At 45.3% G+C, this 26,528-nt stretch overlaps 3 protein-coding genes across 17 annotated transcripts in view; 2 read left to right on the plus strand and 1 right to left on the minus strand.

Moving 5' to 3' along the window:
• mgat4c (mgat4 family member C) overlaps positions 1–13,157 on the plus strand; it is a 93,485-nt gene extending 80,328 nt beyond the window's left edge. For all 14 annotated transcript variants that reach the window (XM_072708887.1, XM_072708913.1, XM_072708920.1 and 11 more), the window contains 3 exons: positions 8,800–8,951; positions 9,517–9,664; positions 9,971–13,157. In XM_072708887.1, coding sequence (XP_072564988.1) covers positions 8,800–8,951; positions 9,517–9,664; positions 9,971–11,127 — 1,457 coding nt within the window. In that variant the 3' untranslated portion in view covers positions 11,128–13,157. The remainder of the gene's footprint in view (positions 1–8,799; positions 8,952–9,516; positions 9,665–9,970) is intronic.
• Positions 13,158–16,785: 3,628 nt separating this feature from the next.
• Positions 16,786–21,065, minus strand: LOC111835185 (neurotensin/neuromedin N). 2 transcript variants are annotated; one of them, XM_023795195.2, is made up of 5 exons: positions 20,867–21,065; positions 19,660–19,721; positions 18,136–18,213; positions 17,394–17,585; positions 16,786–17,033 (listed from the first exon to the last, which is right to left on the minus strand). In XM_023795195.2, the coding sequence occupies exons 1-5, from the start codon at positions 20,970–20,972 to the stop codon at positions 16,917–16,919; spliced, it is 555 nt and encodes a 184-aa protein (XP_023650963.2). In that variant the 5' UTR covers positions 20,973–21,065; the 3' UTR covers positions 16,786–16,916. The 2 variants fall into 2 exon arrangements, with proteins under 2 accessions (XP_023650963.2, XP_023650964.2); XM_023795196.2 differs by lacking the exon at positions 18,136–18,213.
• A 933-nt stretch (positions 21,066–21,998) lies between these two features.
• Positions 21,999–26,528, plus strand: part of rassf9 (Ras association domain family member 9) — a 7,500-nt gene continuing 2,970 nt past the window's right edge. The window contains exon 1 of the mRNA XM_023795194.2: positions 21,999–22,187. Within this exon, the coding sequence (XP_023650962.2) occupies positions 22,141–22,187 (47 nt within the window). The 5' untranslated portion in view covers positions 21,999–22,140. The remainder of the gene's footprint in view (positions 22,188–26,528) is intronic.

Genomic DNA, 26,528 nt, shown 5'->3' on the forward strand with positions numbered 1-26,528 from the left:
CAGTATTTGTGTAGTAATTTCTAAAGCGTAATGCCAAAAATGCAAGGTGTTTCCACAATTTTGGCCACTAGAATAGCCTTTCACAGGAGAGTTATCCCAAGACACTTTTCATGGCTGTTTTGTGGTACATTCCTGCATCATTTATAGAGAATTTCCTGCATCGTTTATAGAGAATTTCCTGCATCATTTATACAGAATTTCCTGTTCCTGCAGGTGCCGGTTCCAGAGCAGGAACTGTCCAGTTTTTGTGAATATGCTCTTTTTGCTGCTTTAATGGATTTTGCAGTACATAGCAGGCTACCTTACACAAAGCAGATGTCTGAGAAATTGAAGAGACTTCATGAGGCATTTGGCTGTGCCCTACAGTTTGTCCCACAGAGCTGTTTCCAGCAATAGGGTATCTTCTACACAAAAATTATTTTGCACACCTTTTATGTAGTGCCCAAAACATCAACCACTTAATTTAACAGGACGTGTACCTACTGTCTGACCACTGTTTGGGTTAAACATGTTTGCCTTTACCAAGCAGTACCAGTGAACATGCCTGGAGATCTGCTTCCTGTTCGGCTACAGGAATTAGCACCAGGGAAACTTCTAGGCTTTGGTGGGAGGAGTGGGAGATGTTTATTAGGGGGCATGCTTGCTGCCTATGGGTCATTTCAGAAGGATACTGGGCAAATTGTGTCTTTTTTTATCATCTTTCACCTCTTTCTGCACTGCTGGCATGCTGTGAGAGTCATTACTGTTATTCTGCTACTTATTTATTTATCCTTCAGACTGATAAGCCTAGGTGCGCACACTCTTTTCATGGTGGTCAACATTTCTGGCTGAATTTTTCCCAGAATGCTCTGCTTTTACCCAAACAGCATGTCGTGAGTCGGGTCTCCGTATGGTAGTGTGTTGATCTGAGAAAACAGGAATTCAGAGCTGATCAGAGTCCAGGCTCCGTCAAGCCCGTCTGCTGCTGTGTGCTACAACGAGGGAGTTTTTATAATGAGTCCTCAGTATCACTGCCTCAGTCATGTCTCCAGAGCATGAATGTGGATCAAAGAGCTCACGGCTAGGAAGCTCTTAAGAGGGTCTTGTGTGCGACGGATCATTTCTCAGTGTTTCGATGAACCCACAGAATTCCACACTAGGAAGGTAGCTTCCCAGGGAGTGTGGAAGCTCTCTGATCTTGACCCTACTGACCGCGTGATGACACGGCCGCTGGGAGATGACACAGACCTCGCTGTTGCCTCCTGCTCCTGTGAGAATGGACCAGCTTCTAGGGGAGGCTTTCGGGAGCTTACAGATCACGGATGGATGGGTGGCTGGATTGATCCTAAGTGCTCATGTGGCTCTTGACAAAGACCAGGATCCTCGGCCATCTATAAGTGAGACGTGAATGAGGCGTGAAATCATAACAGGAAAGTACTGCATGCTGATCTGCTCTAATGGCCTTTGTGATGCCTGGGAGATCCTCTGCAGATGAATAATCGCCATTTCCTGCTTCCCAACGTGGCATTTTCTTTAGCTGTGCCCAGCATTTTAAAGCTGGGTTTCTCCATGTTATACAGTCTTTTTAATATTGAATGAGGAAGGATCTGCCTGGAAGGAGCTCAGAGGCAAACTGAAGTACAGGTGGATGTGAAAAAAGCCTCGTCTGAAACACTGAGAAGTAAAGTAACCTGAGGAGCTGAGTGAACTGTGTGGAGATGCGTCATTATGGAGTCGAACAGTGGAAATGCATTAGTATGTCCTCTCTGGGGATTTTAATAAACTTAAACCTCACTTGGGATGTTAGGCAAGACTGCTGTTTGTGCTGCCCACACACGTAATCATTTCTCTAAATTCACTAATTTAGCTGTTTTTCTCAGTACTGAGGTTGTCAGGTCTGTGAAGAGAACTGTAAAATCTGGCAAATTTTCAAGGCCACCACAAGCCGTCATGCCTGGGATTGGGGCTGCCTAGTTACAGCACTCTCACATCGGCATCCAACCTGACATCCGTGGGGAGTGGGACCTGCTCTGGGCTCGTTCTTTAAGACTGCCTCTCCCCTACATGGCCTGCTCTGGGCTCGTTCTTTAAGACTGCCTCTCCCCTATATGGCCTGCTCTGGGTTCGTTCTTTAAGGCTGCCTCTCCCCTACAAGGCCTGCTCTGGGCTCGTTCTTTAAGACTGCCTCTCCCCTACATGGCCTGCTCTGGGCTTGTTCTTTAATACTGCCTTCTGCCCTACATGGCCTGCACTGGGCTCGTTCTTTAAGACTGCCTCTCCCCTACATGGCCTGCTCTGGGCTCGTTCTTTAAGACTGCCTCTCACCTACATGGTCTGCTCTGGGCTCGTTCTTTAAGACTGCCTCTCCCCTCCATGGCCTGCTCTGGGCTCGTTCTTTAAGGCTGCCTCTCCCCTACATGGCCTGCTCTGGGCTCGTTCTTTAAGGCTGCCTTCTGCCCTATATGACCTGCTCTGGGATCGTTCTTTAAGACTGCCTCTCCCCTACATGGCCTGCTCTGGGCTCATTCTTTAAGACTGCCTCTCCCCTACATGGCCTGCTCTGGGCTCGTTCTTTAAGACTGCCTCTCCCCTACATGGCCTGCTCTGGGCTTGTTCTTTAAGACTTCCTCTCCCCTACAAGGCCTGCTCTGGGCTCGTTCTTTAAGACTGCCTCTCCCCTACATGGCCTGCTCTGGGCTCGTTCTTTAATACTGCCTTCTGCCCTACATGGCCTGCTCTGGGCTCGTTCTTTCAGACTGCCTCTCCCCTACATGGCCTGCTCTGGGCTCGTTCTTTAAGACTGCCTCTCCCCTATATGACCTGCTCTGGGCTGGTTCTTTAAGGCTGCCTCTCCCCTACAAGGCCTGCTCTGGGCTCGTTCTTTAAGACTGCCTCTCCCCTACATGGTCTGCTCTGGGCTCATTCTTTAAGGCTGCCTCTCCCCTACATGGCCTGCTCTGGGCTCGTTCTTTAAGACTGCCTCTCCCCTACATGGCCTGCTCTGGGCTCGTTCTTTAAGACTGCCTCTCACCTACATGGTCTGCTCTGGGCTCGTTCTTTAAGACTGCCTCTCCCCTCCATGGCCTGCTCTGGGCTCGTTCTTTAAGGCTGCCTCTCCCCTACATGGCCTGCTCTGGGCTCGTTCTTTAAGGCTGCCTTCTGCCCTATATGACCTGCTCTGGGATCGTTCTTTAAGACTGCCTCTCCCCTACATGGCCTGCTCTGGGATCGTTCTTTAAGACTGCCTCTCCCCTACATGGCCTGCTCTGGGCTCGTTCTTTAAGACTGCCTCACCCCCACATGGCCTGCTCTGGGTTCGTTCTTTAAGACTGCCTCTCCCCTACATGGCCTGCTCTGGGCTCGTTCTTTTAGACTGCCTCTCCCCTACATGGCCTGCTCTGAGCTCGTTCTTTAAGACTGCCTCTCCCCTACATGGCCTGCTCTGGGCTCGTTCTTTAAGACTGCCTCACCCCCACATGGCCTGCTCTGGGTTCGTTCTTTAAGACTGCCTCTCCCCTCTATATGGCCTGCTCTGGGCTCGTTCTTTAAGACTGCCTCTCCCCTACATGGTCTGCTCTGGGCTCATTCTTTAAGACTGCCTCTCCCCTACATGGCCTGCTCTGGGCTCATTCTTTAAGGCTGCCTCTCCCCTACATGGCCTGCTCTGGGCTCGTTCTTTAATACTGCCTTCTGCCCTACATGGCCTGCTCTGGGCTCGTTCTTTAAGACTGCCTCTCCCCTACATGGCCTGCTCTGGGCTCGTTCTTTAAGACTGCCTCTCACCTACATGGTCTGCTCTGGGCTCGTTCTTTAAGACTGCCTCTCCCCTCCATGGCCTGCTCTAGGCTCGTTCTTTAAGGCTGCCTCTCCCCTACATGGCCTGCTCTGGACTCGTTCTTTAAGGCTGCCTTCTGCCCTATATGACCTGCTCTGGGATCGTTCTTTAAGACTGCCTCTCCCCTACATGGCCTGCTCTGGGCTCGTTCTTTAAGACTGCCTCACCCCCACATGGCCTGCTCTGGGTTCGTTCTTTAAGACTGCCTCTCCCCTACATGGCCTGCTCTGGGCTCGTTCTTTAAGACTGCCTCTCCCCTACATGGCCTGCTCTGGGCTCGTTCTTTAAGACTGCCTCACCCCCACATGGCCTGCTCTGGGTTCGTTCTTTAAGACTGCTTCTCCCCTACATGGCCTGATCTGGGTTCGTTCTTTAAGACTGCCTCTCCCCTACATGGCCTGCTCTGGGCTCGTTCTGTAAGACTGCCTCTCCCCTACATGGCCTGCTCTGGGCTCGTTCTTTAAGACTGCCTCACCCCCACATGGCCTGCTCTGGGCTCGTTTTTTAATACTGCCTTCTGCCCTATATGGCCTGATCTGGGCTTGTTCTTTAATACTGCCTCACCTCCACATGGCCTGCTCTGGGCTCGTTCTGTAAGACTGCCTTCTTTCTCAGTTTTTGCTCCTTGCCAAGTGCTGGGAAAATCTATTTAAGTAGCAGGTTTGACACAAACCAACTGCTGAATTCATGAGATTCTCCTGGCTTAATTGATTATTTGTGCAGAGCTCTGTGTATCTGTGAGATTCAAGATACCTCAGGGAAATAATGTAAAAGAGGTAAGAAGATTAAATGTGGGAAAATTGCTTTCTACTTGCTTCATGATTAATCCTTTTCTTCTGCTCACTCAGAATGGGTTTTTCATCAGGATTTTCCCATTAAGTTTGGTTCCTACGGTGTTCAAACAGCCATGGACACCTTCTGTCACTTACTGACATTCTACACGATGACATGACAACAGGAAATCATCTTCATTAGGGTGTCATCTGATGGAGAAGACAGTTTGAAGTCGTGTTGACACTGAGCTACAGAAGAATGGTTTTTAAATAGTATTGAAGATTGTGAACTCGGTTTGGGGATGTTTGCCCCTCCTTCTTGTGATGACTCAGCACTGGTGGGGTTTTTTGGACAGAGCAGATGCCTCCTACACCTTCTCTGAGCAGCCAATAGGATGGCAGCTGCTATTTTTGTTTGAGATGCACAGATGAAGGAGAAGGTGCGATCGACGGAGGAGTTTGCGAATGTGCTAATGAGTTTGGTTATAGGATCATTCCCTCAAATTAATGTAATGGCACAAATTCCATATTTTCATCTTGAAAAGCACATCCAGTGATAAAGGGAGGTATTTTGGTTCCCTTTGAAGCACAGTTGCACTCCTGCTGTGCTGGGCACAGGGAATACCGCAGCTGCCCTCACTGCTTTTAGTCCTTTTATTCCTATTCTTAACACGCACAGTCCTGTGGTGTGGAGAAGCCGGACCCCAAGTGCTCGCTGCTGCCCCCTACAGGCTGTCTTTCTCACCCATCTTTTGCCCGAAACGTGGATCTGACTCTCAGCATCTTCTCAGTAGGTGGTGTTTTCCTAATGGGGCTGGTGACTATTCCGAATGTTTTCCGTGTAAAACCTCTCTGGTTAATCACGACTTCCTGGCTCTTATTACCATATAAATGTAAAACAACCGAATGAACAAAGGGGCTCAAAGTAAAAAGGGAGACAAGGAAGACTTCTAACAAATTCGCTTTTAATTCCTCTGCTGCTGAAGCTGTAACTTCCTCTGTAAAATATGATGCCAGATACACTGTGGTTTTGTTCTTCTGTGGCTAAAATCCAGCAGCTTGGGAAACAAAGCATGCGCTCAGCACAGATCCATCTACGGGTATCACTGCAGCTTCAGTGAGGGAAACTCACCAGTGCTGCTCCTCTTTCTCCAGTGGTTAGATCCCTGCACCATTGTCATTATTTTTAATTTTTATTTTGCAATTGCAGGGCTGAAATCCTAATGATGAACAGAAAAGCCTCCACAAAGCCCATCATTTCATCAATCAAGCCCACAACTCTCTCTGGCAGTGTGGATTTCTGTGCCGCGCTCGCATAATCCTACCAAACGCACATGCAGTGTGCAGAAATGCCCAGAACCCTTCCTGTCACATTTCCAGCGACACTCGGAGTTCCGGGCTGACAGCAGGCTGTCTTCACATTTACATTTCTGGGAGTTTTTTCTTTTGATGTTTGCCTTCAGTTCGCAGGGGGGTGCATGTCCTGCATTCCTCTGCTTGACCTTCATGCAAAGTTCAGGCCCCAGCAGAGCCAGGATGATGGAACCAGGAGCTCATGCTCATTGCTGTGGTAAACACAGCCATTATGCCCCTGCGACATGAAAGGCAGTCATTATGCTGCCATTTTTTGACTTTGTCTTTGTGGATGTTTTTTTTTACCCTTAAGGACAGTTACCAGGCTTTCAGGAGGTACTACAAACAGACTAACTTCACTATCGAGGATAATGAAGGATATCTGAAACCCTGCAGCATCACAGAAACACTGCGGCATGTTACAAAAATACTGTGGCGTGTCACAGAAACACCTCAGCATATCACAGAAGCACTGCAGCATCATAGAGACACTGCAGCATCACCCAAACACTGCAGCGTGTCACAGTAGCACTACAGTGTGTCACAGAAGCACTGCAAAATGACTGGAGCGCTGCAGAAAGACTGGAACACTGCAGTGTGTCACAGAAACACTGCAAAATGACTAAAACACTGCATAATAACAATAAAAATAGAAAGACTGAAGATTGTCTAACAGAAAAACTAAAGATTGCCTCACAGAAATTCTGCAGTGTCTCATTGAGGCTGTATATATCTATTCATTCATCCTGCCATTTCACCTTGAAAACAAGCATTTCAGAGCCACTTCGAAGAACAGCCTAAATGTAATTTACCCTGAAGTGTTATTTGCGGAACTATATAAAGAATGCTTTTAAATCGAACTCGTTCTTATTCCGGAGCACTGAATTGGCCCGGAAGAGTGAGGTAAATGCGCCAGTGTGGTGAGCGAGGCCCTGGAGCTGCACGGCCGCCTGCCTGGTGCCCATCTTCCAGCTGCGCCTTGTATTTATCTGGAGTGGCAAGTGGCTCTTACTTTATAAAGCTGCTCGGAGGGAAGGCGGTGGGGGTGCTGCTCTGGGACTTTGGTAGTATTTTTGCCACTCTGTCTCTTTGCATTACAAATCAGGAGCAGGGCAGGTTTCCTGTGCTGTGTTCTGGGCCCATAGCAGGTTCTGTGAAGGGCTTTGTTTCTGAGAACACACTGAATTATTATTCAAATGAGCTGCAAAGTGCGTTAATATTCATTATCGAGAAATACATCCAGTACTCAATAATGCGACAGAATGCAAAATAGAATGAACCCAATAATTTAAAAACCATTCATTTGTGTAATTATTCATTCTGCTTGTAATAGACTGGGAGATTAATTTTATTTCATTTGTTGTTGGGCACATGGCATGACTTGCTGCATGAGTGGCATAGGACCCGAAGTGCACGCTCTGTATTTCCCACACGCTTTGGGAGGACGGCTGTCTATACTTCAAACCAGATTAAGTCTTATTGGTGACATATACATGCTCGGTACATGTATGTGCAGTGAAGTGCTTGGTTCAAATATGAAACATGAGTATAAAGAGATAAAAGACAACATTAAACATTAAGTACGGACAGTGCCCTTTTACATCTTTTCAACCTGGTCTCCTTTTCATCCTTCTTCAGGCTTCCCTTCACATCCAAAACAACCCGCCCTCGAACCCATGTCATAAACTCAACATTCCTTAGTGAAGGTTACATTTTCTTTAAAGGGCCACATTCCCAATTCATTGGTACCATTCTGGGTAGCACTGAAATGACATCCGAGCGTGCCGATATCTCATCAACGTCACCCTGCTGGGAGATCATTTTGTTATCCATACTTCAAATATGACTTCAGCCCAACTCACCTCATGTGAGCAAAACAATATGAACAACAGCGAGTCATTGAAATTTGCTTAAAGTCTTTTTTTCCTTTTACCTACTACCATTCCTGTGCCGCTGATGCATTCAGCACAGACGTGCTTTCCTCCCCAAGCTCGGTACTGATCCTGCAAACATGATCTTGATTGGCTTTAGGGAACAGACTAAAGGAAGCCTGAGGATTAGACATGTGAGTCACAACAAGCAGACAAGGAGCCTCGGAGTCATTGTTAAGCTGAAAATCGAATCGTGACCACGTCGAGTCATGGCTGTGTGTGGGAACGTGACCCATCATAATTCTATTTACCTGATTCAGTAACACATTCAAGCCAAACAACTTTTATCCAGTTGTACAGCTGCAGTTACCTCTTACTAACCCTAACCCTGGTAACCCAACGTTAACCATGCCAACTCTTCTAACCCTAACCCTGCTTACTCTGCTAACCATATCCCTGATAACTCTGCTAACTCTGCAAGCCCTAATTCTGCTAACTCCAACCCTGCTAACACAACCCTAACCATGCTAACTCATTTAACCCTAACTCTGCTTACTCTGCTAACTGTAACTCTGCTAACTCCGCTAACCCTAATCCTGCTAACTCTGCTAACACTAACTTTGCTAACTTTAACATTGCTAACCCTAACCCAGGCTCTGCTAACCCTAACCCTGCTAACTCTGCTAACTCTAACTTTGCTAATCCTAACCCTACTAACACTAAATGAATGGATGTATAGGTTAGGAATCCATCCCTGTTACCATCATGCTAGCAGCTGATTTTGAGGCTCAGCATCATCTCCATTAGCGAAGGTGGAGTTTAGCGTGGAGTTAGTGCAGTGACAGCGGTGACAGTATCTCGGCCCCTCTCAGTGTCTCGCCCTGGGTGGTGTCACACTGGGGTGGTCCTGGCTTGTGGTGTCTGAGCTCTCCTTCCACTGATGCGTCCCTGGAGTGTGGTCTCTGACGCACGTGTGTCTCCCACTCAGGTTCAAGCTGGCTCACTGCCACTATGAGGCTGCTGTGGAAGTATCTGGACAAAATGAGGTGTTTCCGGAAGCGCTCGGTCATCCCCCTCCTGGGGGCGCTGGTCACCGTCCTCCTCTTCCTCAACCTCTACATCGAGGACGGCTACGTACTGGTGAGTTTGCAGCCGCCCCGCTCTGCGTGGCATCTGGGTGACTAATCAGGGTGTAGCTGTAATCAGCACTTTGTCTCTGCATAATCACTCCTCATAATGATGGGTTTTTATGATCTTTAAAAATACCCGACCCCCAAAGCTTTGCTTACAGTGTGACGCCACAGCAGTGATGTCCCGTAGCATGCTGCAAAGACAACAGGCCATTGCTGTTTGCCCTCTGGCCTCTGAAGGACGAACCGTGATCGCTGGGGCTGTGCAAACATGTTCTGGACTTATTATAACATATGCTCCCTCACAAACGCCTGTGTACACACTCTGCATAAATAACTACTGCAACAATTGTCAGTCCTGAACATCTATATATACTGTAAATGACAATAGGATTCCAGAGATATTTTTTGTGATTCAGGGGAAATAAAAATATAACAAAAATCCACATTTTCAGTTTGTTTCTGCTTCTCCGCTTCATAGTACATGCTTTCATTTTGCATGCCGTGTAAACAAGTCACCTCTGGCAGTACCTCTGGAATGTTCTACATTTCTCTTTCTTTGTGTTTGTTTTCAGGAGGAGGACAAAAGGCAACTGAGAGAATCAGCAGCGCACCAGCTTAACTCCGAAAGATATGTTCATACATTTAAAGATCTTACCAATTTCTCTGGCACTATTAATGTCACGTACAGATATCTGGCTGGGTCTCCTTTGCCACGAAAGAGTGAGTATTTCTCCACCACGAAATTTCAGTGCCATCACCAAACCTGTTTTAGAATAGAAATTTCACTTCACGCTTTAATGAACACAGGTAATGTCTTGTGTCAGGTGTATATGTGAGGTATTTTAAAGTCCAATTTATAATTCCAGTATGTTTTTCAACAGTGTACTCAATAACATAATGGCATATTGATTTTTTTTTGCAGCTGTTCTTCTAGAAAATAAAGCAAATGCATTTGTAATCAGATCGATCTAATAGTGTAATGGTGTAATATGAAATGATTCAGCGTGATTTTTACTGTTTTTGCAGAGTATCTAACCATTGGACTGTCATCTGTAAAGAGGAAAAGGGGAAATTACCTAATGGAGACCATCAAGTCCATTTTTGACCAGTCCAGTTACGAGGAACTCAAGGAGATCGTAGTGGTGGTGCACCTGGCAGACTTTGACTTAGCATGGTGTGAAAGTCTTGTGCAGGACATCTCACGGAAGTTTGCCCACCACATCATTGCGGGGAGACTGCTTGTGATCCACGCTCCAGAGGAGTACTACCCATCTCTGGATGGACTCAAGAGGAACTACAACGACCCCGAGGACAGGGTTCGGTTCCGCTCAAAGCAGAACGTGGACTATGCCTTCCTCCTCAACTTCTGCACCAACCTGTCTGACTTCTACATGATGCTGGAAGATGACGTCCGATGCTCTAAAAACTTCTTGACAGCCATGAAGAAGGTCATCACCTCCAAGGAGGGGTCCTACTGGGTCATGCTGGAGTTCTCCAAACTGGGCTACATCGGCAAACTCTACCACTCCAAGGACCTGCCCCGGCTAGCCCACTTCCTGCTGATGTTCTACCAGGAGATGCCCTGCGATTGGCTGCTCATTCACTTCCGTGGTCTGCTGGCCCAGAAGGATGTCATCAGGTTCAAACCATCGCTGTTCCAGCACATGGGATACTACTCCTCATATAAGGGTGTAGAGAACAAACTAAAGGACGACGACTTTGAGGAAGACTCCTTCGACATCCCAGACAACCCCCCAGCCAGTCTGTACACAAATATAAACGTGTTCGAGAACTACGACCCCACCAAAGCGTACAGCAGTGTGGACGAGTATTTCTGGGGCAAATCCCCCTCAACCGGAGATTTCTTTGTCATCATGTTCCACAAATCAACCAGGGTCAGCAGAATCAGGATCGTCACAGGGACCGATGACAGGCAAAATGACATTTTGCATCACGGAGCCTTGGAAGTAGGGGAGAAGTTGGTTGGGACCAAAAAAGGCAAGCAGTGCTCGTCGTATATCACGCTGGGGGAGTTTAAACACGGGAACATTGAGGTTCAGAATGTGCACCATAAGATCTCATTTGACATTGAATGTGTGCGAATTGTGGTCACTGCTAGTCAGAAGGAATGGCTCATTATCAGGAGTATTAGTCTTTGGACTGCGCCACCTGCAGGTCACTAAATGCTCTGCAGTCATGCGATGGCGATAACCCCAAATTAGCATTCATTTGTCTATTTACTTGATTATTAATTAATGCTGTACTACAAGAATGCAACAGAATCCAGACAATGACCTTATAATGAAAATGCATTTGGAATAAATCTCACAGCAGGCTTGGGCCAGCTGACAGTAAATATCACTGTTGAAGAGACGCACGTCACTTTGAATCCCAAAAAAAAGAGTAATATCCGTCGATCGGTTTAGCTTTGGTTTGTTTATGATGATCACTTAGTCACCCAAGGCCTTTCTGCCGGCTAGCTGAGTAATTCGCCTGCCGTGTGAAAGGAATCCTGTGACTTTCCTGCACAAAGAATTTGTCCTCACATCACGCTGGTGCTGAAAATAGGCTTTGGCACAAATGTGAAACAGGCCGACTATTTCATGTTTACGTCTCTCACTTGGACCTTTGAACGGACAAGTGACTCAAGTGTATTACTGGAGACCAGTGAATTAATGCACAACTGCTAAGCAGGTGGACCCGGTGATACTGACAGACAGCTGTGAGCCGGCAAATCAGACAGCACCTCGTGTACAGAATCACCTCCCGGGCGCCTTGTTCAATCTCTCAGAATCACACTCCATCCCAAGCTTTAATTACCAGCTTCATGACTGTGCACCACTGCTGTTGGTTCTCCCTACTTCTCTGCTGCACACGTTCACCACCCAGTGTTTAAATGCATCGCATGCGGTAACAACAGTACCTTAGTGAAGTGTGATTACTGTGCACTCCTGCATCACGTAGGAGAGTCATTAGACGAAGAAGTTTTAGATTTCGTGGGAGTTCAAAGGAAACAGATCTGATGTTGCTACGATGCCACACAGCAAAAAAGGAAAAAAAGAAAAGAAAAAACTGTTTACGGGAAATCTAAGTTCCTCAGGAATTGCTTGGTGGTACTTCTGGTGTCTTGGAATGTTGAAATAGCATCTAGTTTGTCACCAGGACCTCTTCACTGCTGTTCCTTTTTCAATTTGATATGTCATATGTGTTTATTTATGTGGCTTGATACACAGATCTGTGGTATATTAGCATGAACCATCGTATTAACTAAAGTCCTGAGGAGGTATTTTAGCAAACATTGAGTCACGGAGACACTGTTGTTGTGACATTTCACACTTTAGTCTCATCGGAGCTGGAAGAAGGTGGGCACTTCATTTGTTTATGTTTACACCGGGTGACTCATTAGGGGGCATCTCTAAGCCATATAAACGACAAAAAGCAACAGATTCATTGAAATTCATAATGAAACATGGTAAACGTGGCGCGGGACAGAGGTTTGTCTTCCAAATAAAACTGAGTGATGTCGCGTGGTGTCCTGCATGTTACTCGGGGCTGGGGGCCCCAGGGGCCACCTCAGGGGCCCGCCTCGTGTCGCTCTTTGCTCCTATGGAAAACTGCTCGTCCGGTTTATGTATTCCTACCTTACAGCTGCGGATGGTGCTTCTCATGCACCGAGCGGTCGCCAAACAGGACAGGACCTGCCAAGCTGTAAAGTCTTTTTGTGTGCTTTTTTTCCACGTTGTATGTAATACTGTACTGTATGTATATTGTAAAAGGATAATTACATATATTTTTTTACATATGTATCAGTGTAGTCGTGGCTTTGTACAGAAGAGTACTGTATTTAATTGTAGTATAAGTGGTGTTTAAACCAGACTAGTGACATGACCACAAAGAGATCTACCGGCACTGTTCGATGGCCAAGCAAAGCACCAACGTAACAGTTACATCACCGGACAGATTAACCAATGAAAATCAACGTGAGAGTGATTCAATCAGATTAACCGTGTTTACAAGTCAAAGATTGCGACTATCGATCATGTACAGTGTTCTGGTATGCGCAGCGGTTTTCCTGTGAGTTTACTTGTATTCATTGTGTATTGATACAGAATTTAATGTCAGACATGCTTGTATTTTGATACAAAAAAAAATACAAAAGAGAGTCGAAACACTGGAGTGAAACTGATTAAAAATAAACAGATACGTGCAGGAATATTTACAGCTATTTATGTTTCATTTTCACTTAAGTGCTTGCATGTCTAAAATGTTCTATTGATTAAATGACAGAGGGATATTAATCTAAGAGGGACATGCAGGTGGGATTGGAGTGGGGGGTGGCTGGGGTGGACATCCTGCTTCTTTTGCCCAAATGAGGTCCTTAGTGCCCCTTTTCAGTCAGCGAGAATCACCAGGCAGTCGAATTTAGTTTTGTTGTGGTTTGCCTTGGGGACCCCCCTCCCCTCCCATTAAGCCCCCCCCCCCCCCCACACACACACACACACCCTCCCATTAAGACCCTGCCTCTTGTACAGTTTCTGTTGGATCTTGGTTCTGAACCCTAAGGCCCAACCCTGATCACTGCACATTCTGACACCAGCAGCCTGTCTCTGGGGTGTGTTTTTCCACTGGCTCCCCCCGGGGTCAGTATGCAGTGCATGTGACCCTCCCACCAACACAGAGAGGAACGGGGACCCCTGCAGGCTCATCCTTTGAAGCGACCTGGAACTGAAGTGAGCAGCGGCAATGCGGCAGGAAACTGTCCCTCATGTGCATGTGACAGATGTCAAAGTGGTCAGAAAACCAATACTTCATAATAACTCCGAAAGGACCTGGCGGGAGACACCATGAAATCAATTTCTGGTTGCCATGCGACCACTAGCGATAGTAAATAAAAGAGTAACCGAGGAATGGGGCGATACAGAGGCAGCAGCACTTGGCAGAATGCAATCTATATTATAATGGAATCACGCCTGTGAAATTCTGCCGTCGCAGGAGGAGGGGATTCCTCAGCCCCATCTTCCATTCAGCGCTGTGCATCTAAGAATAAGTAACTAATATTTCTATGTGTTTTATACGTCTTTTATATTCACCAGAGTAGCTGCAAAAAATGATCTTGATTGTAGTTAAAGCCAGACATACGACCACGATGACCACAATCACATAACGGTGCACGCGACCGTTTTCTATGGTCATGATCACAAAATCCGTGGACTATACAAGCCTGGTAGATTACTGGTGTCACAGCCCAGGATGGATGCCGGAGACTGCGAGCGTCAGTGTGACCCCGTCCCCCGCTTTCTGTACTCGGTGTGTGGTCTACAATCTGCCAGCTTACACAGACCTGCTTGGAGAACCAGCTCGCTGACGCACCTCAGCCTACACCTCGCTTTTATTAACGCGGGCTGCTTTTCCTTGTATTCTATAATGTTAGCATGCCCGATGGGTTGGGCAGACAGTCGACCTTGGACCCCTGGTTTTTTTTCCTTTACTCGGGAGTCTTTGATTCCTCTTCTTCATAGTCTTCTGATGGCTGGCAGCTATGAGTGCTCAGGGTGTTGGGAACAAGGCAGAACAGGAAAGACACTTGGGATAAATTGCTTGTAATTGGTTTGGAATGACTTGACAGTGATTCATACATAATGCATACCGGTGAAGCGGTGCTGGTGAGAGTTTGCCTGCGAGATGGATTGACTCATATCTGATTAATTAGAGGTGCTGGTGAGCACGAGACTGCGGTCAAACGCTTGACGGGTCCGTACGGACTCCGGCTCCAAACCCACGTGTTCGGGCAAATTCGGTATCAGAGCGATTCGATTCGCGTCTTGTATTTATTATAGTGATGTTGATGGTTTGATAAATTATGGATGTGCAGCCTTTTTGCTTGTTCTGTCTTACGACAAGAGGTTCATTCAGTACTACGAAGGTCATATACAAACAAATTAAGCCGAATCCGAGTTGCAATGCTATTTTAAATCCCTCGAGTGATTTAATTCCATTTTATAAACAAAGAAATTATATGAACATAGTTTTGTGTTTGTTGGGCAATTAAACGTAACTCATTATCTAATAAATAATAGGAAGTATGAAACTGAATTATTTTGATACCGTGCTTGCATCGTCTTCATAAGCACGTGCACAAGGTTCACCACAGGAAACGGCAACTCAGAACCACCGGCTGCTAAATTTTTAGTAGTCTTTAAAACATCTTTGTCAGGCAACTCTGGGGTGTTTTGATATTTTAGGTGGTGCTGTAAGTAAAGTATTCTGCGCTGAAGGGGCTGTAAAACTCCACCAGGGCTTGGATCATACAAAGACACTTTCAGCGTGCATTTCCGAACGGGGAAATACGTGATTCCCCACCCATTCCGGATCATATGAGCGAAAGAAACCGGCCGCACTCTTCATCATTATATTGGCGATACAGTAAAGCAGAAAGCCAGTTTCCCTGCTTTATTACAACACTGCACGCCTGACTGAGATGAAGCTCCAGATCGTTTTGTTGAAGGGCAAGTCGATAATCATTACGGAGTGAGCAGCCCTCTAAGCAGATTCTATGCAAATGAGGATACAAGCCTACCTTGATGTCACTTACATGGTCAAATCATACATTATTGATGTTTTGTCCTACATATGATTAACTACATTAATTACATCACATGCCATTTAAAGCTCTATCGCTTATACAAAATGAACGACGAAGAAATCAACACAGTCAACACAGACCGTGATATTGTTCACAGATAGCAGTGGCTGCAGTTTTTGCATAAGCTTTGATTTTTATGAAAAAGAAACCCCTGCTTTTAGTGGAGAGTGATGTTCAGTGCCCACATAGAGAAGAAACACGTGCCAGAGTTCTTTTGTCCCAGCTGAACATAAGCAGCTCTTCGGTAATGATTTTCTGAGCAGATGGAGTACAGGGTTACCATGATTCTTAAACCATCATCTCTATAGTCACCCATAATGCAGATAATCCTGAATGCATTCTGCTCGAAGTTAAATTTTTAATTTTACGCAAATACATGCTCTCTTTACTGGCATAGAAAAGCGAAAATGTTTATCAAACAATCACCACCCAAAACGTAGGATTGGCCTTCTTTGCATGAGAAAAATGATTTACCACAAAGTATTTTTCCGAATTGAGCAACAATACCCAAATCACGTGACTCTACTGCCCCCTGCTGGCGATGGCTCGCTTGGGGTCAAAAATCAGAATTTTTCGCCTGTGACACATCGGTTTAATTACATTTGTTGTCAAACAGTGAGACCATTTTTTTACTTTTAAGTGCACGCTATATACACTGAAACATCAGTCGTTTCCGCATAGTCACGAAGGTGTCATTAAAATGGACGATCTGGTTTTAATAGGAATGGAGAATGTTGCTGAAATTAACTGCCAAATGACACATATTTATAGTACTGATTGGTAATGAATATATGTATATAACGTGAAGCTGTTGTATCATTGCTTCATTAGAAAAAAAAAACGCAGGTCTATAAAGCCAGTGCAGAGTACTTGTGTTACTATGCATGTTTATTCACCTATCAATATAGCAAACCTTTTAGGTGATGCTTTGCTGAACCGAGGCGCTCCTAACGAAAACCTGCAGTACAGGGAAAGGTCGCTAGGCTGACAGCCTGCATATACTGTGACAAATCATTATAAAGGCCAATGCACTATACGGAAATCAACTTAGGAGTCCGCATGTCGTTTTTAATTAGGTGATACGTTGCGTTATATACCCCAGGTTACCTAGCCTACTTGGTCACGAGTTTAAACGCCATCTGTTGGTTACTTTGCACGTTTTTCGTGTAGGTATAAACAAGGTGTAACAAAGCAAACATACTTTGCTTCAGCTTTTATTTTTATAACCCATTATAAGAAAACTGGAAAGATAACAGATGAAAGCAGGTTTATGGACACTTGTGGAGACACTGAGGGATTAAGAGACGGCGCGGCGTTGGGGTAGGAGCGTCAGTCCCCCACGGTCCGCTTTAAGATGTACGGTCTCCTACGGCCGTTGCTTCCAAGCTGCCTTTTCAGGATGTAAGGCCATCTCCTCCTAGGTGCGACGTCTCTGTTTTCGACCCGCTACACAAAAAAAGCAGATGCGGCACTTCATCAGCACCATTCATCTCGGTGCATAAATGTATCACGTGTTTTACCCCAGTGAATAGCCAGCTAGACACAGCGCCTATCGGTTGCACCCAAGCTGAGACTCAGTTTGGTCTGTAATCCAGATTTCAGCCTGCTGTATGACGAAATATAGGCCTACTTAAGCCTGTTTAAATACTGTCATTCTGCAATTACATACTATAAGATGAAAGTTAGCCTTTATTAGTAAGTCGTCAACGGACAAATTATAATAATTTATATTATTAATAATTAATTAATAATAATAATGTGACCGTGGATAAAATACGCCCATTCCTTAGTGTTTCCTCGACTCACCTTCCAGGGCTGCACTGAAACACAAAGCGTCTGCAGGCTTTGGAGAAGTTCCAGTGTTTTGGTGGCGTTTGGGCGCCCCCTGGTGACGAGCTCTTCCTCTGCGCTTAACCACGCATCCTGACCCAAGCGGCTCAAAAGCCCGCAAACATTAAGTAATATCGTCCTCCAGTAGGGGGCACCCAGTTTGCTCACCTGTGAGAGCAGAAATGTGTAGCTATTAGCTCACTAATTTCGGCTTGGGACCACTGCTGCAATGAAGATAAGAAGACCTTTATAATTTAAATTTAATTGTGTGCAGTACACTGCAGGATTTCGGAAGCATTTTTGTCAGTTTCTTAGTAGAGACTCATAAATTAGCCAGGAAATAGGAAAGTCAATGAGAGGAAGCAGTGGGGATGTAATAACGACTGTTTTTATGAATGGTCATTAAACAATTATAAGTCATAATAACTAAAGTATTTCGACTGTGTGAATTGCCCAGCTAATTGAGTGTTCATAAGTAGTTACAGATCAATGATATCCAACATAAATGAGCTTTTTATAGAGCTCTTTCCTACTGCTGTGGGACTGCAAGACTGGTGGATTCATCCCTCAGTGACGTCAGGGGCATCCATACATGTAGCATTTCTGCTGCTAAGCTAGTCAGCAGCTCTCAGTCCGACTAAACCGCAACCAGATGAGCAGCGGGACAGTGACACCAAGCGGATCACAACCAAGCGCACCCTTCACTTATGTGACATACATGATGTTTGCACACTGTTGCGGCGTGGTTTGGTGAAAAGACAGTCCAAGGAGAGGTTCTTAGGCAAAAGGGGCCGTACTGAAAAGAAAAAAAAAAAAACATAACTCCACAAGAAATAATGGACCACAAGCGGGGTTAAAAACCAAGCAGGCAGACAACAAGTATAAACCAGGGAACAACAAAGGAACAATCACAATGACCAAATGAGGAACAGAATGAGGGCTGGCACTTAAATACATGTGAGACGAAGGCTAGACAAGGGACAGATGTGGACCATAACTAACCAAACACTGAAGACTAGACAAACAAGACACAGGTAAGAGTTATTAAGACTACAGAGTGAAACACTAGCATAGCTGACACACAGGCAGGGTAAATTAGAACCAAAGACTCAAAACAAAGACCTAAACTGGAATACAAGTGCTAATGACCAAGGTCACAAAAAACTCAACATGTCTTCACGGTAGGGGAGCTCAGTTCTCAGCCCACGCAGCCAGATGGTGGCCAGGGAACAGGGAAACACACTAGGACCCGTGAAGCACACAGGACTAGGGGACCTGGGATGGCCAGCGACACCAGCTGGCCAAACGGGAAACTGGCGCAGTGGGGACTGATCCTAACACATACACGTTTAAATAATGTAGGAGTCTCCTTTATCTAAAGCACCACGCAATTAAGAAAGCGAGGTTAGACAATCTTTGGAGCTGGGGTTTGAACTGTCGACCATTTAATCACAGCCACGGAGTCCCTTCACCTCTATGTTCAGTCCATTAAATGTTATTTAATACAGTACAGTTTACCAGGATGTGCCGGTAGCTTCCGGAATAGGCTCCGGACCCCCGCGATCATGAAAAGGACAAGTGGGTGCAGAAAATGGGTGGATGGATGGACAGACGGATGGATGTCTGAACGGGCAGTTGTACAGTTCACTAGCAAGTTGTAAGGGCTGTATGGAACAGGAAATCAGAATTAAACAAACACACAAAAAAGCCTTAATTTGGTGTCAGAGGGGCCGTGTGATGTGCCGGCTGTGTGGCTCGTCTGACGCCCTGCGCTCTGAGTGGCGTGGAGATGCAGCAGGCAGGGCAGCGTCTAACCCCCCTCCCATGAGCGATTACACACTGTCTTGTATCGTTGCCCAAGAAGGCATCTGTCTGTCAATTGTTTGCCTAATTGCTCTGGAAAGTGTGACTTTTCATAATAGCATTTAAATGTAAATGTACGACGTGCTCTTTCTATATTAATAAGACATCATCCAGATATATGAATTCATGTCGTCATAAAAATATGCTACCATCAGAATGTGCTATATATAAAATGGGGGGATCACATCAATAATAAAACAATTTTCAGCTGACGCGTGACTAAAAATGAATTAAAACCGCAGGTTTTTTTTTTTGTCTCAGAGCTGTGTGCTGTCACTAACTAAACAATAGGGGGCGCATTTGTACAGAAATAAATCCCATTGAAGCGCTAAAGCCAACACACAGAGAGACGGAGGCAGGCTGAGCGACAGGGACAAACCTTCAAAGTGACCAGGCTGGTAAGTAGCTGCCCCTCCGTGCTTTTCCATTTGTCATCTGAGTCTGTTAGAAAAGCCAACAAACAACATCCACATTGGTAAGTGGCTCTTTTCCAAAGAAGGGAAATTCAACTGAGACACCATAGAAGTGAAATGGAAGTGATTTCTCTGGAGTCGCTGGGAGGCTGAACTTAGACACCCCAGGAGATCTTAGTTAAGGGGGCCTTTAGTTATCAGAACAGGGGGGTTTGGTAACATCTTAGCTTCTCTGATGATCTGCATGGTTATACGTTTTGCAGTTTAATGCCAGGGGTTCCTATAGCTTCTGACAACATGCTTCCACCAAATGTTTGGTGTTAAACAGCTATTCCACCGGATTTTTCCAAAGACAGCGATCGTAATGGTCCCCGAATGGATCATATGCCATCAGATGTCCCGGTGCCGCCCTGAAGCAAACACAACGCAGCGGGAATTCCCGGGAAACGGATCCCAGCTCCTCTCAAACTGTGCTCTTCTTTTACATGTATCGCGCCAATAAAGGAGCATGTCCAGGAAATCTGTAGATGTGACTATGAACCTATTGAACATAATGGATTCTCTTCATTAGGAGACAAAGGAGATAAGTACTTGGCTGCAGGCACCATAGTGCAGCATGTTACAGATCTTTGACAAACAGCGAACAAACACGGGACGTGCCTCTTTCAGAACTGTTTTTCGTTTGATTCATGTTCCTCGCCAAGACAACGAGCAGAGGAACTGTGCCCCTGCAACCAGTAAAAGTGAATGCTACACACCAGACACACTGCAAATCTGGTTCACAATAAAAATGTCATGCACTTGACACAATGGTGAACATTAATATCACTATTTTATTCATGACATTGATCTGACCAGTGTCACAAATAAAAATACAAATACAGTGAAGTCAAATGGTACCTTACAGTACTGTGAAATACTATAGTAATAATAGTATCAAAAATAATAGTACTCAAATTAAAGCACTACATGGAAACTACAGGCGAGCACCTTCAGGGGTTCAATGGCACCTGAAGGTATGACCGTCACTGCAAATTCAGTCACTGCAAATTCAGTCACTGCAAATTCAGGGCTGGTCACCTGCCAATCTCCATAGACCATACCAGGTTCAGCCATATATACGCTACTCCATGCAGACTTTCTGCGAGTTCTGTCTGTACGTGCGGGTCCTACCTGTGCACATTCCCCCACATGCCAGAAAGAGAAGAAGCACACAGACCAGGATGGTCCTCATCGTGTGGGATCCGCCGCTGCTGTGTCCAGACATCCACACGTCCATAAGGTGAGGATCAGTGCCCCCCTCCCCAGCTGCCTGCGTTTAGCAGAAAAGCAGACAGATCCCAGCCCCCGCTGTAGATGCCCGTGTGTGATGTCAGACAATGTCCCTCCACCTCTTACCTGCAAGCCCCCCCCCCCCATGTCACCCGTGCATCACATGGCACTCTGCTTGCACGTCGCTTGCACGAGTGTGTGTGTGCGAGTGAGGGGGTCTACACGTCACTGATTCATTTTGAAATTGGCTTTCAGGCCCACAAAGACTGCTGCTAAATTCTTGCTACATCACAGACAGATAATAGGGTCAGAGGGAAGCAGCCCCTCCCAGCTCAATCATGCAGATGTTTTTGATACAGAATAAAGATGCGTGAAGCAAGGCAGCTTCACTAGACGCGTCAGTCTGGTCGGCAAAGGGGTGAGATGATAAGAATCATTTATAGGAAAAAACACATTTTTACTTGGCTGTTTTCCTTTACTCTCCTTCTTTCTTCACTTCTTTTTCACAAAAACATTCCCCACGTGGTGTAGTACAGTGGTTAGCACTGTCAACTCTGGGACCTGGGTTCACATCTCCAATAGGGTTCTGTGTGTGGAGTTTACATAACCCCCCCCCTCATTGTCCAGAATATGCCTGTAGGTGTGAACGGTGCGTGAGTGCGTCCTGTGATGGGTTGCTGTTCCCTGTCTTGCACCCAAAGGGTCTAGACTCCCTGCAACCCTGAAAAGGACACGTTTCAGAAGTTTTTCACACATTTTGCACCTACCTTACGAATTTTTACATTAACTATTATATTTTGCACTAGTATATAGGCTATAACGTTTAAATCAGCTTCAGCCTTAAAAAAGTAGCATTTTAGGACGACCCCAAATATAAGCTAAAGTAAACCTGAATGTAGCCTCGGCATCAGGCAGACTGGACGGGGCTGTGTCTTTCAGCAGGATCGGGACGCCCTCCCTCCCTCCCCCCTGACTGGAAATGGGACTCCCTCCCTCCCCCAGACTGGAAATAGGGCGGCCCCCCAAGGCAGCCTGCCGAAGTGCGGGTTTCTAACTTAACAATTTGTGGACTCGGTCGCCATGCCATTGAGTACACAGGCGTACATGCTGCTGTCGCACCATGCTGGCACCGTGCTAAAGTCCCGGGACGCTTGTCTGGACCTCGGCGAGCTGCCATGGCCCCGTTTGGAAGAAATTTTCTGAAAGCGCGCTTGAAAAACAGGTACTTTAAAATGACAAAAACTGGGGTCGGGTCTCTGCAAGGTAGCGCTACTACTTTAAAAGTTTTTAAATTAATTTAAAGACACTACTGCTGGGTTTATTTCGTTGCCTTTCCAGCCTTTTGGGTTTGTGATCTTGCTGTCTGCAGGATTTATATTCTCAGTTTCATCATAATGTTCAAGCAAATCGAATAACTTCCACTTTCTCTGATACCCCCAACTAAATTTCAGCAAAACAATCGAGAGAGTTTAGGCATTGTTTTAAAAGTAGGGCGCGATGTTTTTAAACTGAACTGGTGGATTTTAGAGCTGTTGTGTTTATTTCTCACCACGTTAATCCTCTGCGATGGCATGCTGTACCTGCGCATTGTCCTAATGTAGGTTACAATGCGATTGTGTCACCGCATGCATGTCGCGTTTGGCAGCGGTCGTCGTTATAATTAACTTAATACGCCCTCTGTGATGGTGCCCCGTAAACGGGGTATTTGCGTGTCTGATTACAGTGAGCCTGGCTACTAATTACGGAGATCTCATCACTATGCGGAAACCACCATGTAAATACAAATATCCTGCTCGTTTTAAAGTTGTTTCAGCTGCACTTCATTGGCATTTTCTTCTGGTAGTATAAATGATTGCAGCATACAGACCCGCATGAATATGAACTATGAAACTTGTAAATCTAGCTGTGTGTGAGTTTATACAGTAAAGTACAGACTCTTGTATGTGGAAGTACTCAAGATTTTATGGAGTGGCACTCAATTCTTGTTTTTAGAAAAATCTTTTACGAGCCCCACAAAAGACAAAATCTAAGCCTATAAAATCTCGGAGAAAAATGTGATGCAACATCCAGCCAACGCAGTTTCCTTGAAATGTAATACGGTGTCGTTTTTATAGTAGCCTAATCATGTGAGAAATGCGCGTGAGCTGGGTCCCCATTCCACAGTAATAATTACGTGTCAAACCTTTTATCAGTGCTGGCTCCTGTCGATAACCTAGAGGGTTTCTGCCTTCTGCACTAGGATAATTTAGTGTGCAATTTACTCCGATGGTTTGGTTACCTTTTGAGGTTCGGTGGGTGGACGACAGTCAAGTGTTGAAGAATGAACGACTGGGCTGCCTTTGGCGCCACAGGCGGGTGCGATGACGCTTGTTTTACTATGCGGATTCCTGTAATGGTTCAGACCTACAGAACATCAAATGCAGGTTTTTAAGGGGAAAATTATTGTAAGACCCCCATGCGTGAGGCACAGTGGAGGGAAGGTTATCACTGGCAGTGTTCCTACCTGCACTGCTCTCACTGCATGTTTGGTCTTGGAAAAGTTGGCTTCAAATGCTCAGGCTAGATTTCACCTTTGTTGTGGCTCAGACTGAAGATTTAAGAAACTTGGGAGAGTCGTCTGAGGCGTCAATATCTGTACAGGTGTCTCTTTCTCACAGATTATACAGACGATGTTTCTGTCTATACGTTTTATGGTGTTGTCTAATATTATTACAGTAAATTTTTGCTCATTTCTCGGTATTTACACTACAGGAATTTAAAATGCATTTAGGATTGCACTCCATTTGACAGATTGAGTAATGAATTTATTATTGTACTCCAAGTTATCAGATCTGGTGCAGATCACAATCTTACTGGATTTCGAAAAGCACCACCACGAGATCTCTAAGCTGGTGGTCATAAATGCACATGAATGCTCATATATAAAAGCATTTGTCATTATCTAAGGTATCCAAAGGTCATGATTTTTTATTTACCCCAAAATGCCCCAAAAGCACCTCCTGATTAAATGGGCAGGCAAGTTTTCACCCACGATTTTTTCATTCCTTACAGATAATGAGCAGGATGCATGACTTACATCCACGTTGCTTTTTTTCATATTTCTGTACCTTAAACCACGGTTCTTTGTTTGGGAAACGAATCCAGCCAAATGCTTCATTTATAGCCCTATAAATTTTTATTTGCTTTTTATTGGTTGTTTTTATTACTTATGTGCTGCCGGATGTTGTGTCATGTATCAGCCCCGTCTGCGAGGAAATCCTGTTACTTTGAAACAGACAATAATTCAGTTAAGTTTAGTTTAATATAGCGCCTTTCATAACCGTGTTGCTCCCAAGGCGCTTTATATGAGTATTTTGTAGTACATTCCTACATCATTTATACTGAATAATTCAAAAACATGGACAAGGGAAGACAGAAATGATAGAAAGCCAGATGACAACAGAAGAGATAAAATATACTTCAATATACATGTGTATGGTTAGTGTACCTGTGATGTTGCTTTCAAATAAAGATCTAAGGTTTTTTTTTAACACAACAATAGGACTCTGGCTGCCGCTGTTTCACATTCCATTAAACTTGATAAGTTTTTCTTTTGTTTGCTTTCCTGTCTACGATTTTCGGTCGTGGATATCAGGCATTCCTCACATTAACGCCGCCCCTAACCCTAAAGAGACGGGTTTGCCTTACTGTACTTCTCCGTTTGTGTATCTGCGCTTCTTTTTTTTTTGTCTGCATAACTTTGAGGGAGCATGAATGGTATGTGCATTTCACACAAGTGACTGTTTTGGGATGAGTGGCGAAACCTTCCAGTTGCCTCCTGCCGTCATGCAGACATTTTCAGCTTCTGGCTGAGGGCAGAGAGGAGGTGAAACGGAACTGTTCCTAACACCCTAACCCTCAGCTCTATGCAAGCTAAATGGAATTCTTATTTTATGACCAATTTTTTTTAATTTTTTTAGAAAACAATATCTGACAATATCTAACTGGCTTGTGTTCTTCAATAGGCTGTTCTGTTTTTATGGACTATACTATTGTTCATGGGAAAACAAAGCAAAGGGGCTCCTTTAGCTTTCTGCGGCTGTATCGTCAGCTGCAGATTTTCAGACTAACTATAGTCCAGCAGTAAACAGGGAATCCCAAAATGGTGGAAATGTTCCAGGATGCAGCCAGAGCCCCAGCGATTGCTGAGGAGGACAAATACAGATGTTTCCTCTGCAGAAGCGTGGATTTCCTGCACAGATATGAGACATTATCTTGGAAAAATTGATTTATTTTTCACAAATGCCGTGGTCTCCTATTTTGCATTGCATGATGGACACATTTACCTTTCAGGGTGATTTTTCCACAGATCAGCGGCTGATGATTCAGGCCCTTCACTATGAGGCCTTTGTGCCTGTGACCAAACGCTGCAGAGCCCTATAGCTTTCATTGCTCTAGCGCCTCTCGTTCTTCTCAAATGCCTCTGTCTTAAAACGTAATGTGTAGCACTAATTGCAGTTAAATGCCCACAGTACATTTTTTTCTGGCACTTTACACTATCAGGTTGTTTGTCTTTGGTCTCTGGGTGACTAACCATTAACCTGCTTCTAGCATACCTGCATAGCGTTTGCATTGTGAGCAGCACCACAGAGAATGTGACGTTCAGTGTCTCACTTGTTTTCCTGATACGCTGTAGCCTGATATCAGAACACTGCAGGACCCTTTAGGGCATCTGCAACCACCATGGAAACAGCATCTTTCCTTTAATCTGCTGGATATGCGAATTCCAAAGGCTACACACTGTGCCAGTGTAATCCAAGCGGTATAATCATCAGCTTAATTTCAGAGGGTCTCTGAGGGGGCATTTTGCAGTTTGAATGTCTGTACTGGATCTCATACAAGGCGCCTTATAGGTGTACTATTGAGATATGGCAGTGTTTGTCCAACCCAGTCCTCAGCACACCTGAACCAGCCAATCAAGAACACCGAATACCTAGTACAGGTGCACTGGAAGCTGGGAGGGAGCAAAAATGTGGACTGGGTTCAGAAACACAGGGATATGAAATATAAAATGAATAACAACTAGGAAATGAGGAATACGTGACATATTGTTTGTGTGATGATGAGGTCACAGTTAGGGGGTGTGGCATTGTGGACAGCGTTGTTTGGTAGAGTGATCAGAAAGATGAGAACGTGCCACTTTGAGCATCTTTAGGCCAGTCTGCTTTCTCAGCGTCATACTTTGATTTCTCCTCATGCTCTGGGCTCCTCTCTGATCACAAAGGTCGGCTTCATCACACTGCTCCTCTCAGGTTGCCATAGCGGGGGGGAGGGCAGCCCCAGAGACCTTCAAGAGGTGAAGCGGCATTGTGTGTCCACGAGGCTGAAAAGGCCAACCGAAGAGAGTGGGCAAGCCGGTCATGCTAACTGCACTGCTGTGCGCTAAGTGTACTACTATACACTAATCACACTGCTGCACTCTAATCCTATGGCTATGTGCTAATCGTATGGCTATGTGCTAATTGCACTGCCACGCGCTAATCGCATGGCTACATGCTAATTCCAATGCTGCAGGCAAATTGTA

The sequence above is a fragment of the Paramormyrops kingsleyae genome, chromosome 1 (assembly GCF_048594095.1).
Source record: "Paramormyrops kingsleyae isolate MSU_618 chromosome 1, PKINGS_0.4, whole genome shotgun sequence".
Classification (NCBI taxonomy): Eukaryota; Metazoa; Chordata; class Actinopteri; order Osteoglossiformes; family Mormyridae; genus Paramormyrops; species Paramormyrops kingsleyae.

Coding starts and splice junctions, on each gene's coding strand:
- LOC111835185 (XM_023795195.2), bottom strand. CDS start 20,972: ATGGACGTGTGGATGTCTGGACACAGCAGCGGCGGATCCCACACGATG. Junction 17,586..18,135: donor CAACAGTGTGCAAACATCAT/GTATGTCACATA, acceptor CTGCTCTCACAG/GTGAGCAAACTGGGTGCCCC. Junction 17,034..17,393: donor TTTCAGTGCAGCCCTGGAAG/GTGAGTCGAGGA, acceptor TTTTTTGTGTAG/CGGGTCGAAAACAGAGACGT.